Below are 16,110 nucleotides of genomic sequence, written 5' to 3' on the forward strand. Positions count from 1 at the left end.
TTCTTTTAATCAAGGTGTTCTTTATGCCATTCTTCCAACTTTCCTATGATTAAAATTTTTTCATATATGAATCTGGGAGATCATTAGCCATTAAACCCACTGCCACTGAGTCAATTCCAACTCACACCAACACCACAGGACAGAGGAGAACTGCTCCGCAGGGTTTCCAAGACCCTCATCTTTGCACAAGCAGACTGCCCCAGCCTTCTTCCACAGAGTGGCGGGTGATTCCAAACCACTGACCTTTCAGTTAGCAACTGAGCACTTAACCACTGTGCCACCAGTGCTCCTTCATTAGCCACTAAACCAAAATCACTGCCATCAAGTAGATTCTGATTCATAACAACCTCCACTGGTCTTCGAGGCGGTAAATCTTCACGGAAGTGGATTGCCTGACCTTCCTTCTGTGGAGCGGCTGGTGGGTTTGTACCGCCAACCTTCCAGTTAGCAGTCAAATTCCTTAGGCACAGAGCCCCATTAGTCATGAAAGAGATGCAAATCAAAACCACAGTGGGATACCACCTCACCCCCATGCACTGGCAAAAAAACTTGGAAAACAAGGAGGCGTTGGAGAGGATGTGGAGAAATTAGAAGCCTCATCCATTGCTGGTGGGAATGCAAAATGGTACAGCCACTGTGGAAAACCATCTGGCAGTTCCTCCAAAGGTTGAACATGGAACTATTACCTGACTCAACAATCCCAAGCCTAGGCATTACCCCAAAGAAGTGGAAGGCAAACAGACGCCTGTGAGCCAATGCTCCCTGCAGCACTTTTCCCAATAGCCAGAAGGTGGAAATAACCTACACGCCCATCAACAGATGAATGGGTAAACAAAATGTGGTCCACACACACAGTGGAATATTACTCAGCCAGAAAGAAAAAGGGATTCCTGGTACACACCCCAAGATGGATGAACCTTGAAAACTTTCTGCTAAGCAAAGTCAGTCAGTCACAAAAGGAGGAGCACTACATGACTGCATTCACAAAGTAAGCAAACGGATAGAACCCAAAGCTCATTCGTGTCACCGGGGACGGGAGGAGGGAGTTTTTGCTTGTGAGGCACCGAGTTTATGGTAATGGTGGCATAACAATTAGGAGATGGGTAGGCATAGGGCTTGTACAATGTTGTCAATGTCACTGAATTACTGTACACGCAGACACGGCTGAAATGGTGGACGTTTTGTTGAGTGTATTCTTCCTACATCAAAAAGGAAGCAGCAACAGCTAGGGGAAAAATCAGTCCAATTTTCTAAAATAAGCCCTTTGGCTCTGCAAAAATGGAAAGCATTAAGGATTACAGTCTGAAGTTCAATCAACTTTCACATCTCAGGTTTGTGCTATTGGGACTGTGGTTCTGCTACATTCGGGTTAACATGATCAGTATTGACAACAACAATGATCCTCAACATCTGAGTATCATATATTGATAATGCATTTCACATGCAATATAGCATCTCCGATGTACACTCTGGTTCCCAAAGCCCAGGCCCACGTGGTTCTGTGATGAAATGAGTTCCTTTATGTGGCCTTTTGCCTTGATTCTTTGAAAAAGACAGAGAAAGACATAGCCTGGGGGATTTTTCCCCTGAGCCCGGAAGAGCTGTCACAGTGCCCCAGTCCTTCGGAGGAGCTTGTTAATTTGGCCAGGGAAGAAGCCAGTCGCTGTTACTATGCCAACAGATGGAGCCACTTGTGAGGGGACTGGCCAGTTCAGTGCAGCAAGGGGATTGGTCAGTTATTATGCAAACAAGGAACATAAACTCTGCCCAGCATCATGGAGTCATTTGTCGACATAAGCAGCCGTCCCACAGAGATTGAGGAGGACCTCACCACCATCGAGAGGAGCATGGGGCAGAGCGCGTCCTTTGCACCCGGAGTCCTGTGCTGAGGACGCCCAGACCCAGGAGGCAGAGCCGGGACAGTGGTGCAGCAGCAGCAGGAGACCAGCACAGGACAGCACAGCGGGCTTTGTGGCCCACACAGTGGGGTGGCCACACACCCACGGAGCAAGAGGCTTGCTGGGGGAGTGGGGTACCTCCGGGCACTTGTCAGCGGAGCTGAGAGGAGACCTGTCCTGAAGCACCTTCTGCCCCACAGCTCCACACTTTCCTTCCCCCCTAAAGCTGATTTGTGCAGCATGAAAGCCTCTGTGCAAAAGCTACACATGGTCCCAGTGCCTAAACCACGCACCCACTGTGATCTTCTCCTCCCTCCGGTGGCCCCCATCTCCTGGAACACGTCTCTATCACAGCACTGAGCCCGGTGCATCGTGGCAACATCCCTGCCTGTTTTCACAGACAGGCCATGAGTCTCCCAAGGACACAGGGTGGATCTTATTCATCCCCTACTTCCCACACTGTCACCAAACAAAAATGTCATTTGTTAGATGTCTTCACGAATGCTCAGAGAGAATCCAAGAAAATAAGGAGTATTTTAAATCTACAACCAACTTACTGTTTCCTTTCCTCTCCCACCTAATATATTGCCTCTACTACTGACATAGGAAACCTTTTAAAGCAAAACGGCCTATCAGGTAAGGTCTACCCCTTAGGCCCTAGAGCCCATCAAGCCTGCCTTTCTAGTCTCTCTCACTATTTTCTTCAGCACACAAAACTCAGAGTTCAAATGAACTCTCCAAACATTCAAATATACCTTGAGGACCTCCAAAGGTTGGGGACTCTTCTAAACGCCAGAAATACACAACAGCTGTTCCCCAGATATGCCCCATGTTTCCCACCTCTCTATTTCTGATTACTCCCTCGATCTGAATTTGAATATTTGAATTATATTAATTTGCTCCTTGAAGGAAGCAATGCAACTAATTTACCTCTGCATTCTCTAAAATCACTGCATAATAACACACTCAAAAATTTTAGATGTTCAAAAGATCAAAGTAACTAAGTGAATGAATACCATCAGAAACCAAACCCACTGCCATCAAGTCAATTCCGACTCATAGTGCCCACAGCAGAGTGGAACTGCCCCGTATGGTTTCCAAGGATGTTAATCTTTACCAAAGCAGACTGCCTCATCTTTCTCCCACAGAATGGCTGGTAGGTTTGAACCACTGACCTTTTGGTTAGCAGCCAAATGCTTTAACTTCTACACCACCAGAGCTCCCAGTCCCAATGAATAAACAGGTAAATAAAAAACACCATCCAATTCATTCACTGAATGTTTTTCTTTAAAAACAGTAACTAAGTGGTCCGGCTGACAGCAAGCTTCTGAATGCCTATTCGAGACCCCAGCCCTTTTACCTTCAGTCGTCTTGGCCCATCTTTGCCAGAGCCCTTCTTTTTGCTCCTGGTAAGCACAGTGATAACTTTATCCAACCCTCTTTCAAGGCTTCCAAACACTTTGGTTCCTTTCCTTCTCGGCGTATCCTCTACATGTGCTTGGTTGAGATTCAGTTCCACTGAGCGGCACCTTAAACAAAAACACAGCCTCCATGAGGAGCTGCCTCCTTTGCCAGGAGACCAGAAGAACTAGATGGTCCCTGGCTGCCATTACTGAACATTTTGATCAAAGATTCTATAGAAGAATCCTGATTACAAGGGGTAAATGCAGAACAGAATTTCAAATTCTCACAGACTCCAGATATTCTGGAGCCACGGAAGCCGGATGAAGCCCAAAAACGACTGCAGTGAAATAATCTTTAAACCTTAAACCAAAAATACCCCCTGAAGTCTTAAAGCCAAACGACAGCTTAGCTTAAGCACTCTGCTCTTTTAAGAACTATCTACATGGGAAAAAATTTATAAAAGAACTCTACATACGGGCTCAAATGGACAACAGCAACTTGAGAGATTAGACAGGAACCTCGGGGGCAATGAGTTTAGGAGAGTAGGGAAAGAACAACCCAGAAAAGGGGGGCTGCACAACTGAAAGACTGTCATCAATGTCACTCAACTGTGTACGTACAAACTGGTGAATTGGTATATGAACTGCTGTGTACATCCCCAGCCACAAGAAAATAAACAAAGAAAGTATTCAACAAAGCAAAACCGCACTCCTGCCTGAGATACACCCCATGTAGTTGAGCCTGAGCCACTCAATCTCACCCCTCCTCCAGGAGAGCTGACGGGGAGGGGTGGTCGTACCCATGTCCTCTCCCCACCCCAACCAACTGCCCCGCAGCAAAATGATTTTTCCCAAAACTTTTTTCTTGAAGTCAAATAAACAGAAAAGCTGAAAGAACAGTGCAATGAATGTTCGTCATCCTCCCAGATCCAGATGTGGGATATGTTCATCTTTCTACATTTGTTCTCTGTCTACAGATAGGTAACAAATTCTTGCAATATATGTATTGCTGAATCATCAGAAAGTCAGCTGAAGGCGCGATACCTCCCTGGAACACATCAGCACACATCCTCACATGCCCAGCGAACGAGAACGTTTTCCTACAGAACCACAATACTATCAGCACATTGGGAAAATGCACAACGTTCATCCCAATCACAACAAAATACACAAAGAAATTTTTTTTTTTTTAATTAGGATTTGGGTGAAGATTTACAGAGTAAATTCACTTTTCATACAGCAGTTCACATATACTTTGTCTCATGTCATTGACCAAAATTTACAATGCAGCAGCTCCCCTCCCACTTCCTCCCCTGCACCCTGAGCTATCTCCCTGTGCATAAGCAACCCTTCCTTCTCCCATGATTGTTCTCTCCAGGGCGTGTGTCTACTTGAGGTAAATGTTTAACTCACATGCCTGCACTTTGTTTGGCTGGAAACCACAGTTGTGGGTTCAATTCCAGACCTGAAGGGCAGCTAGGGGCCATAGTCTCAGTGGTTACACCAGGCTCCATTGGACCAGCAAACCTGGTCCCCACCTTCTTTTTTTTTTCACAAAGAAAATTTTAAACAAGAAACCAAACGGCAGCTCCACAATGTCTAATGTTGGAGTCCCATTGTCATCCCACCAGTTTTCCTCAAAACAAACCCTGCTTTAAAAAAAAAAAGCTGGAAAAGACAATGAAGGGTCATCTATTCTGTAGAATTTTTCATACAAGAAGAGTAAATTTTCTTAGAAACACTGTTTAGAATCTTTATTAGTTTGGGTCTGCTATCTGTCAATAGCAACAAAACTAAGGAGTTCTGGGGGCACAGTGCCTAAGGCATTTGACTGCTAACCCAAAGGCTGCTGGTTCAAACCCACCAGCTACTATGCGGAAGGAAGATGGGGCAATCTACTCCTGTAAAGGTTACCACCTCAGAAACCCACTGGGGGTCGCTGTGAGCCACTATCAACTCAATGGCAGTGTGTAAGTTTTTCTTGTTTTATCTGTCAATAGATGTCTATACTCTAATGGCAGAAAACTGGGAAAGACAGGCCTCAGAAAGGGTACTACAGGGGTGGGCCACTGCTCCTCTTCCCAGCCTGCTGCATTTCAAGTTCAGCAGGCAACCCAGTGCTAATGAGTACACAATTCTAGCCCAGGAGGGAGGGAGTAACAGCAGCTGCAGTGTGATCACAGACAGTCCTCACAGTTGATCCTAGAGTCACTGGTGGGACCCACATTTGAACTCACTTGCTCAGGTTTTACTGTCTATGAATAAAAGCAAATCAAGCTGCATGTACAAAGATCAAAACTCTAAAACACCCAGCACTTACCGCCTCTCAGGGCTGATGACTCCTGTCGTTAACTTGCTTGCTCCTGCTGAATTTACTGGTGTTTTAATTGGGGTTTCTCTCAGCCACTGGCTTCTACCTGTTAGAAAAACAACAAACATGAGTCGTGTATAGCTGCCACCCTAGGGTTGGAAACTTCTATCACTAATAACAAAACGAGTCGTGCGTAGCTGCCATCCTAGGGTTGGAAACTGCTATCACCACGTGTGTGTCAGCTCATTCACCGACTCGAGGAAGACTGGAGTCACTGGGACCATCAGGTTGAAAGTTCTAATTTTCTAAACAAATGTTTCCATCTGATTTGGAATCAAAATAACACAGTGTCACACTGCTTGGATAGTACGGCTCTTCCTTTTTGTTCACAGCAAAACTGAGCCTATGCCTGCGATTTCATTTATCATGATCAATCTAAGTAGGTCATCAACAGATTTCACGATGAGTGATCCTCAACTTGTCCTTACACAAGGGCACATTCATGCCTTCAACTGACAGAGCACAGGCAGGGGTTTGTAAGCTCAAGTCATAGCCCTTCAATTTCTGTTAGGCAAAGAGAACAGCGCCCTGGAAAGGCTTACAAATTATTAAAAAGGTGGTGTAAGCTTTGTTGTTTCTTACATTCCTTGTTCCAGAATTCTGTCTTTCATTCTAAGAGGGTATTTGCATCCCAGAGAGTTTGTGACAAATCAGATTGTCACCATCTCGTTAGCTCTTTGGTCGTGATCTGAGAGTTTCATATAGCCTTGACAGAGAGCAATATTCACTTTAAAATTACAAAGATAGGACACCAAGTTTTCACAAAGAGATTGGGGACTTTGTTTTGGTTTATGTGACTACTGAACACTATTCTCACTAGTTGCACAAGAATGAGAAAATTAAGAGTGATCCAAACTCTCTGTGAAAACTGTTTTCATCTTGGTACACTGCGGGTGCCAACGCATAATTGCCCTTCAGCACTGTCACTGACTGGACCGCACAGGATCCAGGAGAATGAAATGCATGCTTATGGCAAAAACAACTGTCAGCAAGAGTGAAACACAAAGTGCTGATAATGGAAGACACCAAGTGGGAATTCAGCCCCAACTGCTCCTTCAGGAAGCCTTTACATTTAAAAAAAAAAAAAAAAAAAAGCCAGCAATAGCTTTTGACCAAACACAGCCAGATATGTACACTGACGACACTCAAGATTATAAAATAAATTCCAAACTACCTACATTTCAAAACCTTCCGAGTTACAGAAAACGTACAAAGTATTAGTAACAGAAAGGACCAGAGCGTCATAGCCTTTAAAAACAAGTCCTGAATGAGTTAAGGCTCCCCTTACCTCCCTGAGAAACAACAAAAGAAGAAGACCCCACTCCTCGGGAGAAGATGGGACAGCAGTGACTCCTGAGGCCCTGCTCTGGCAGGTGTTCTCTGCCTGCACCCTCCTAACAGCCCCACTGTTCTCGGAAAAATGTCATTAAACTTGATCAATGAGACCCTGTCATTAACATAATAATGGGACTTGTCTTTATAGGTCCACTTTATAGTGGACCTCTTGAACTGACTATCAGCCCCATCAGCAAACTGCAAGTCCAATGGCAGGATGGGGTTCAGGAGCAGCTGACACGGCAACAGTTTGGAGCTGTGTTCATGAAGATCTAAACACAAGAACACGTCATAGCTACTGGAAGAAAGGCTAACAACACTCAGGTGTCGTTTTTAAAAGACCAAATAACAGTAAATAAAATTCTTCCTTAATTCAGCAAATATGGCCTCCACTATGTACCAGTCTGGTAGCATAGTGGCTAAGGCACTTGACTGCTAACCAGAAGGCTGGCATTTCAAACCCACCAGCCACTCCTCAGAAGGAAGATGGGGCAATCTACTTCCATAGTCATAGTGCCTCACTATGCGTTGGGTCCAACTCGACAGCACGTAACAACAACAATAACACGTACTAGGGGAGGGTCTCTGGTGATGCAATAGTTAAGGTGTTTGTCTGCTAACCAAACGGTTAGTGGTTCAAAAACATGAGGCACTCCATGGGAGAAAGATGAAGCAGTCTGTTCCTGTAAAGATTTACATGTTGGAAATCCTATGGGGCAGTTCTACTCTGTCCCATAGGGTCACAACAAGGCAGAATCAACTCGACGGCAGTGGATTTCTGCACCAGGCACTGGGCATCCACTGTACACTGTGCCCGGCTGCAATCAACCTGGCAGACAGTCTCATGACACTGTACTGTCTTGTGCTAGTGAGACCCAGTCCTAGGAAACTGGGTTCAGTTCTAGGCACTATGTTTCAAGAGGCACATTGACAAAATAGAATGTGTCCAGAGAAGGCCAACAAACCAAACACCTAGGTGTCATAAGGAAATGTTTAAATAATTGTTGATGGTTAACCTAAAGCAGAAACCAAGTAAAATAAGAGAGCTATCCTCACATAGGCACCTGGAAGGCCATGACAGGTCTACCCTCTCTGGCTGTGCTACACAGTAGGGAGGAACAGGACCAGAGCCCAGAACTGCAGACTCAGATGACCAAGCAGGGCTCAGCAAAGACTTATTCAGCTTGAGTCAACACAGATGTGAGTCAGTACAGGTATAAGTCAGCATAGGTGTGAGTCAGCATAGGTATGAGTCAATATAAGTGTGAGTTAGCACAGGTGTTGAGTCAGCATAGATATGAGTCAGCACAGGTGTGAGTCAGTACAGGTGTGAGTCAGCACAGGTATGAGTCAGCACAGGTGTGAGTAAGTACATGTGTGAGTCAGTACAGGTGTGAGGTGTGAGTCAGCACAGGTGTGAGTAATTACAGGTGTGAGTCAGTACAGGTGTGAGTTAGCATAGGTGTGAGTCAATACAGGTGTAAGTCAGCATAGGTGTGAGTCAGCATAGGTATGAGTCAATACAAGTGTGAGTCAGCACAGGTGTTGAGTCAGCACAGATATGAGTCAGCACAGGTGTGAGTAAGTACAGGTGTGAGCAAGTATAGGTGTGAGGTGTGAGGTGTGAGTCAGCACAGGTATGAGTCAGCACAGGTGTGAGTAAGTACGTGTGTGAGTCAGCACAGGTGTGAGGTGTGAGTCAGCACAGGTGTGAGTAATTACAGGTGTGAATGGGTACAGGTGTGAGTTAGCCCAGGTGTGAGTCAGCACAGGTTTAAGTACAGGTGTGAGGTGTGAGTCAGCACAGGTGTAAGGTGAGTCAACACAGGTGTGAGTCAGTACAGGTGTGAGTTAGCATAGGTGTGAGCACAGGTGTGGTGTGAGCAATTACAGGTGTGAGTGGGTACAGGTGTGAGTTAGCCCAGGTGTGAGTAATTACAGGTGTGAGTAAGTACATGTGTGAGTCAGTACAGGTGTGAGTAATTACAGGTATGAGTCAGTACAGGTGTGAGTTAGCATAGGTGTGAGTCAGCACAGGTGTGAGTCAGTCCAGGTCCAGGCAAATAAACGAGCAAGGTGTAAACCCAGGCATGTGACGGTGGCAAGTCACCCCACTCTAAGTTTCAGGTCCTTCAGCTGTGACTCAATGGCATAACATGCCTCTCAGTTTTGATCAGCTTTGATCTCTGATGATGCTGTGCCTTAGTTTTTCCAATGGTGAAGAAGAAACAGTATCATTTTAGAATAGTTACAAGTTGACTAATATGTTTTCCTTTCAACTAATATAAGTAACACACACCCAAAGGCTGTGCTTTCCTCTTAGAGATTCCGGAGAGCACGGGAGTCAGTCATTTCCGACAGCCCATGTGTTTGTTCAGAAGGGCAGGGAGCATGAAGTTCAAGGGTATTTTACCACCGCCTATTGACATGCAGCAATACCTTTGGAGGGCGTAGTGTCACGATTCGGTGTGGTGAGTATTCCCCTTCTGTGCTGGTTCTTATTAACGGGAGTCTTTGGCTCAGGAAATATGAAGTATTCTTCCTTCTTGACAGCAGACGTAGGAGTATGCACATTTTCTTTGTTCTTTAATTTATTTGCAGATGCTCTGCCCAATACTGGAGTTAATGTTTTGCAGTCCAGATCATCTGATTCTGTCCAATGCTTTGTAAACAGGAAAAGAAAACAAAGTACATAAAACACACTGAAGGGAAGAGTCAGTCTCCATAACACACCTTCATCATTGGCAAATCACCCTGTGTCGTTTTCATTAAAATGAAATACCAGAAGACACTATTGGTAAAATCAGGAAATCTGAAAATGGATGTCCAATTCTCTTTAGTGCATTTAAATCACTTTAGTCTATTCTATTGACAGGTTGTTTTCAAAATGTTTCAGGCCAAGTGCTTAAATAAACATACCCACATTCTAGGCACTATTGAGAATGGACAATATTTCCCCTTCCTGGACAGACACGGTTTGCTCTTCATCTGCACCAAAAAATAAAAGCCAGCCAGTGGTTATGGAGGAAAAAACATGTTAAAATATTCTAACTGAAATGCTGGATAAAAACATTTTTTAATCCTTTTAAATTTATGGTTGAACTTGCAAGAGTGAAGGAAAATCCTCAGAGGCTGTACTAAAACCAGGAGTGTGAATACAGAGATACAGTGAAGGCTGAACTGCCCACTGCCCTCAGGGCACCTACCTACCATCCCTGATAACCCACAGCATGTATTTTAACCGGCATGGAAGCCTTAGGCGAGGTGGTAAGTTAGATTCAAACCTCCCATGCGAGGCAACGAGAGGCTCTAACTTAAATGAAAAGCTGAATTAAATATAAACCTTCCCTACAAAGGAAGTCAGCAAGGAACTGTGTCTGTCTCGACTTCAGCTCTTGGGGAGAAGAGGAAAAAAGGTCTCCTTTAATAATTTGTAAGCAGCCCCAGGAGAATCTACACAGGTCTGAGGCCTGAATTGCTACTACCTGCATGGCTGCAGAGACCTCAAACCTAGAACTTCATGTACAATCATCCTAACTGGGCTGTGCTCCAGCAGCCTCCCAAAAGCGCCATTCACTCGACCCACGCCTCCACCTTTAGTCTAAGCCCCAAAGACATCCCACAGTTCCAAGAGATGAGCCCATAAAACAATGTTCCAAAAGACACAAGTAAAGGTGGGAAGAAAAACACGAACAATATAATCAAGCACATTAAGATTTCATATGTTAAAGATAACAAACACAGAACGTAAGTCTGTACTTATGTTTAAAATAATAAAAGGAGGAACTGAAAATATGAGAAAAGAACAAAACTACCAAAAATGTTTAGACAGATTTGTAAAAGAATAGAAACCCTAGAAATAAAACATTTAATGATTTAAATGAAAAACTCAACAAGCATGTCAAATAGCACATTAGATACAAATGAAGAGAGAATCTGTGAGCAGGAAAATAAAGCGATAGAAATCATGCAGAATGCAACCCAGAGAGAACAAGACATGGGCTCTACGAAGAAGAGTTTAAGACAGAGAACGAAGTGAAGTGGCCCAACGTACATCTGCTCCAAGTCCCAGAAGTAAACACCAGAGAGAATGGAAGAGCAGCAATTATTCCAAGAACTTTCCAAAAGTGATTACGATACAAATCCTCATCTGTGGGAAGCACAATGAATCAAAAGCAGGATCGCTGAGGCGAAATCCACAGCTGAAATCTGGGAATGGATAATGGTAATAATTGAACCACACGATAAACATAACCAGGGCCACCGCACAATACACATGAAGAATACCGAACTGGCAAACAATGTGTCACATAGGTATGTACACACACGCAAATGCTGAGGGGATGAAGAAGAAGAAAGAAACCCACATCTATACTTAGAAATGTGACAACTGTAAAGGGCACTATCTACACAGATGGTCTGCCTGTGTTCCCTGGGGCTGTACAGAGTAACGGCCCAGACAGTGAAGCTGCGGAACACTAAAAACAAAGAGAGGCTTGATTCTAAAAGGAGAGAAAAGCCAGTCTAACGGGAGAGGAACAATCAGACTGACTAACTTCCCAACAGCAGAGACAGAATCAAGAAGAAAGCAGACGCCTAACTTCAGAAGGCTGAGAAGACTCTACTTTGCACACAATTCTTCCGTAGACCTAAAACTGCTCCAAAAAGTAACATTTACTAATTTTTAAGAAATTCTAACAGTAAAAATAGCGGTAAACTAGAAATCTATACACAGGGGACTACCTTCCAAAAACGAAGGGAAAGATCCTTTTAGATAGTAAAAAAGTGTTTCCACCAAATGACCTCACACAAACAAGTAAGGTAACCTAAATAAATACTGATAATATTGCAATATAAATATCTAAACTGAAGCAAAATGTACAGAGCTTAAAAAAAAAGTACACTTCACATACGTGTGGTAACAGTACAGAGGACTTCATGCGTATGCAGTCAGAGTACATAGGACTTCTCTTTAATACTGGGCATCCATAACAAGTAATATAGACAAGGTGATCAGAGAGCACGTGTCCTAAGGACTTCGTGTTATTTAGAAGCAGAGTCAAGATACAGATTAACCTTACATTCAGCTAACTGACCAGCACGCTGACAATCTGGAGTAAAGAGTAAAAGAATGCAAATAAAACAAACTAATGGGATGATGGGCAATTGACATAAACCAGAAATAAGGGGAAAACAAAGAACAAGTGGGACAAACAGAAACACAGTAAGATGGAGAAATAAGATAAATTAGTAAACATTACTACTTCATCAAAATTAGTGACTTCTATCATTACAGTACAAGGACAAGTCACAAACTTGGAAAATATATATGCAACACACGATGAACAAAAAATGAGAACCAAGATTATATTAAGAACTTCTTCAATATAAGGAAGAAACCAATAGAACAATAAATAAATGACATGAAAAACCATTTCCTAGAGTAGAAAACACTATGATCAATCAATACATCTATGAAAAGATGCATAAACCACCAGAAGAGCACAAAGACAGACCACACTGAGACAGTAACCACACTCACCAGGTCAGAAAAAAATAAAGAGCTAAAAGTATCAGGTCATGGTTACTATGTAGAACAAGAGGAACTCACTGCTGGTTGAACTAGAACCACTATGATGACACTGTGAAAAATGGGCATTATCTGTAAAGGTAAGACAGTCATTCCTCTCCTAAGCACAAATATAATAGGGGACTGGCTTGCCCAAGAGAGTAACACAGCAGACCTCATTGTTAGAGGCAGCTGCTTGCAGGGCTGGCACTGGGCTAGCCCGAGAACTAAGCTTCTGAAAAGTCCCCAATGCTGGTAAGCCTGTGTGAAGGGCAGAGGCACTGACCTTTGCTACACCAGCCCATATAAACTTTACAACAGTGTGATTTATGGCAAACCCCGTGCACTCACTCTGCTGTTCTCGTTAGGTGCCACTGAGTCCATTTCAACTCAAAGTGACCATATGTGCAACAGAACAAAACAGTGCCTGGTCCTGCCCCATCCTAACAATCACGCCGTGGCTGAGCTTATCGTCACAGCCACTGGGTCGATCCAGTTCAGAGGGTCTTCCTGTTTCACATTCATTCCAGGAGTCTGCAATTTCCATGATTGTGGGTGATCACACAGGCAGAGGCTCCCTTTGTGATCAGATCCAGCGAACACTTGGCGTTCTGAGTCCCCAGTGAGCTTCCCTGGGCAGAACCACGTATGCTGTTGCATTTCCTGATGAAGGACAGTGTGCACTCTGTCTGTACGGGCCCCTGGGCAGAGCCGAAGAAGCCAGCGGCTCGATTTCTGCAGACTTTGCCTGTTGTGTCTTTTTCCGTTGTGGGTCCTACCATGTATCCTTCATCCTATAATATATCTTAACTGGAAGCATAACTGCACACAAGTCCTACTGTACATATATATGTGTATATATACATATACACACACACAGGGTCAATCCTGAAGTACAATGCTGTCAGTGACAGGATAATATCCATATGCCTACAAGGAAGAACAGTTAATAAGATAATTGCTCAAATTTACACACCTACCATGAATGCCAAAGATGAAAAATTTGCAGATTTTTACCAACTTCTGCAGTTTGAAATTGATCGAACATGCAACCAAGATGCATTATTAATTATTGATGATTAAAATGCAAAAGTTGGGAACAAAGAAGAATCAGTAGTTGGAAAATATGGCCTTGATGACAGAAACGACAACAGAGATCACATGACAGAATTTTACAAGACCAATAACTTACTCATTGGAAACATCTTTTCTCAACAACATGAACAGTGCCTTATACACATGGACCTTGTTGGATGGAACACATGGGAATAAAATCAACTACATCTGTGGAAAGAACGATAGAGACACTCAACATCATCAATCAGAACAAGGCCAGGGGCCGACTGTGGAACAGACCATCAGTTGCTCATATGCAAGTTCAAGTTCAAGCTGAGGAAAATTAAAACATGTCCATGAGAACCAAAGTACAACCTTCAGGCTATGTCACCTGAATTCAGACCCCGTGAAGACTAGGCTTGACACAGTGAACACCAATGACCAAAGACCAGAAAGTTACAGGATAACAACAATGCCACCACACATGAAGAAAGCAGAAGGTCATTAAAAAAAAAGGAAATAAAGAAAAGACCAAAATGGATGTCACATGAAACTCTGAAACTTGCTCTTGAATGGAGAGTAGCAGAAATGAATGGAAGAAATGATAAAGTAAAAAAAGAGCTAAAGAGAGGATTTCAAAAGGTGGTTCAAAAAGACAAACTAAAGTATTATAATGAAATGTGCAGAGACTTGGAGTTAGGAAGCCAAAAAGCAAGAACAAACTTAGTATATCTCAAGCGGAAATAACTGAAGGAAAAAATTCAAGTTCCAAGTTACAAAATCACAGGATGTTATGTCCAAAATACCGAACAATGCAAGAAGCATCAAAAGACGATGGAAGTCCTTAGAACGATCAATCATGGGAGGACAGAAGGGCAGTTATTTACACAGGGAGATAGCTCAGGGGGCAGGGATGCATAGGAAACAAGGATATAGGGAAGAGGTAACTATGGGGAGGAAGTAGGAAGACAGCTGTTACTTTGTGGGAGAGTGCAGTCAATGTCATGAAAACAAAATGTGTATGAACTGCTGTATGGAAAATGAATTTGCTCTGTAAACTTTCACCCAAATCACAATAAAAATTTATATATATAAAAAAAAAAAGATGGAAGGAATACAGAGTTAATCTACCAAAAAGAATTGGTCCATGTTCAACCATTTCATGAAGCAGCATATGATCAAGAACCAATGGTATCGAAGACAGACATCCAAGTTGCACTGAAGAAACTGGCAAAAAACAAGGCTCCAGTTATTGACAGAACACAAATTGAGATATTTCAACAAACGGATGCAATGTTGGAAGTGCTTGCTCATCTATGCCAAGAAATTTGGAAGATAACAACCTGGAAGAGATCCTTATTTGTGCCCATTTCAAAAAGAGGATCCAACAGATGTGAAAATCATCAAACATCATTAATATCATGTGCAAGTAAAACATGCTGAAAATAATTCAGAAAAAATTGCAGCAGTACATCAACAGGGAACCACCAAAAATTCAAGACAGATTCAGAAGAGGACAGGGAACATGGGATATCACTGCTGATGTCAGATGTATCTTAGCTGAAAGGAGAGAATACCAGAAAGATATTTACCCATGTTTTATACAAAGGCATTTGACTGTTTAGATCATAATAAATTATGGATAACATTGCAAAGGAGGAGAATTCCAAAACATTTAATTGTGCTCATGAGGAGCCTGTACACAGACCAAGAGGCAGTCGTTTGAACAAAGCGAGGGAATGCTGCATGTTTTAAAATCAGAAATTGTGTGTCAGGATTGTACCTTTTCACTCATACTTACTTAATCTGTATGCTGATCAAATAATCTGAGAAGCTGGACTATATTTAGAAGAAGACGACTCATCAACAATGGGCTCTATGCAGATGACACAACCTAGCTTACTGAAAGCAAAGAGGACTTGAAACACTTACTGACGAAGATTAAAGACTACAGTCTTCAGAATGGATTACACCCCAACAAAAAAAAAGCAAAAGTTCTCACAACTGGACCAATAAGCAAAATCATGATAAACGGGGAAAAGACTGAAGTTGTCAAGGATTTCATTTTACTTGGATCCACAATCGATACCCATGAAAGCAGCAGTGAAGAAATCAAATGACATAGTGCATTGGGCAAATCTGCTGCAAAAGACCCCTTTAAAGTGTTAAAAAGCAAGGGTGCTACCTTGATGACTAAGGTGATCCTGACTGAGCCACGGTATTTTCAGTTGCCTCATAGCATGCAAAGCTGGACAATGAACAAGGATGACCAAAGATGAACTGATGCCTTTGAATTATGGTGTTAGCGAAGAATATACCATGGACTGCTAGAAGAATAAACAAATCTGTCTTGGAAGATGTGCATCTAAAATCCTCCTTAAAAACAAGGATGGCTAAATGGTGAGGAAGTTAAGAAAGTTGAAAGATAGAATGGACTGTTCTAAACTTGGGGATAAATTTATAAATCATAGGGTAACC

At 42.9% G+C, this 16,110-nt stretch overlaps 1 protein-coding gene across 1 annotated transcript in view; it reads right to left on the reverse strand.

Annotated features, from left to right (window-relative positions):
• Positions 1-16,110, reverse strand: part of MELK (maternal embryonic leucine zipper kinase) — a 93,262-nt gene that overhangs the window by 1,468 nt on the left and 75,684 nt on the right. Inside the window, exons 12-15 of the mRNA XM_007947002.2 lie at positions 13,031-13,110; positions 9,447-9,709; positions 5,622-5,718; positions 3,259-3,427 (exon numbers count right to left, since the gene is read on the reverse strand). Of these exons, the coding sequence (XP_007945193.2) occupies positions 3,259-3,427; positions 5,622-5,718; positions 9,447-9,709; positions 13,031-13,110 (609 nt within the window). The remainder of the gene's footprint in view (positions 1-3,258; positions 3,428-5,621; positions 5,719-9,446; positions 9,710-13,030; positions 13,111-16,110) is intronic.

The sequence above is a fragment of the Orycteropus afer genome, unplaced genomic scaffold (assembly GCF_000298275.1).
Source record: "Orycteropus afer afer isolate SDZICR_OR568_19922 unplaced genomic scaffold, OryAfe1.0 scaffold00174, whole genome shotgun sequence".
NCBI classification, from domain to species: Eukaryota; Metazoa; Chordata; class Mammalia; order Tubulidentata; family Orycteropodidae; genus Orycteropus; species Orycteropus afer.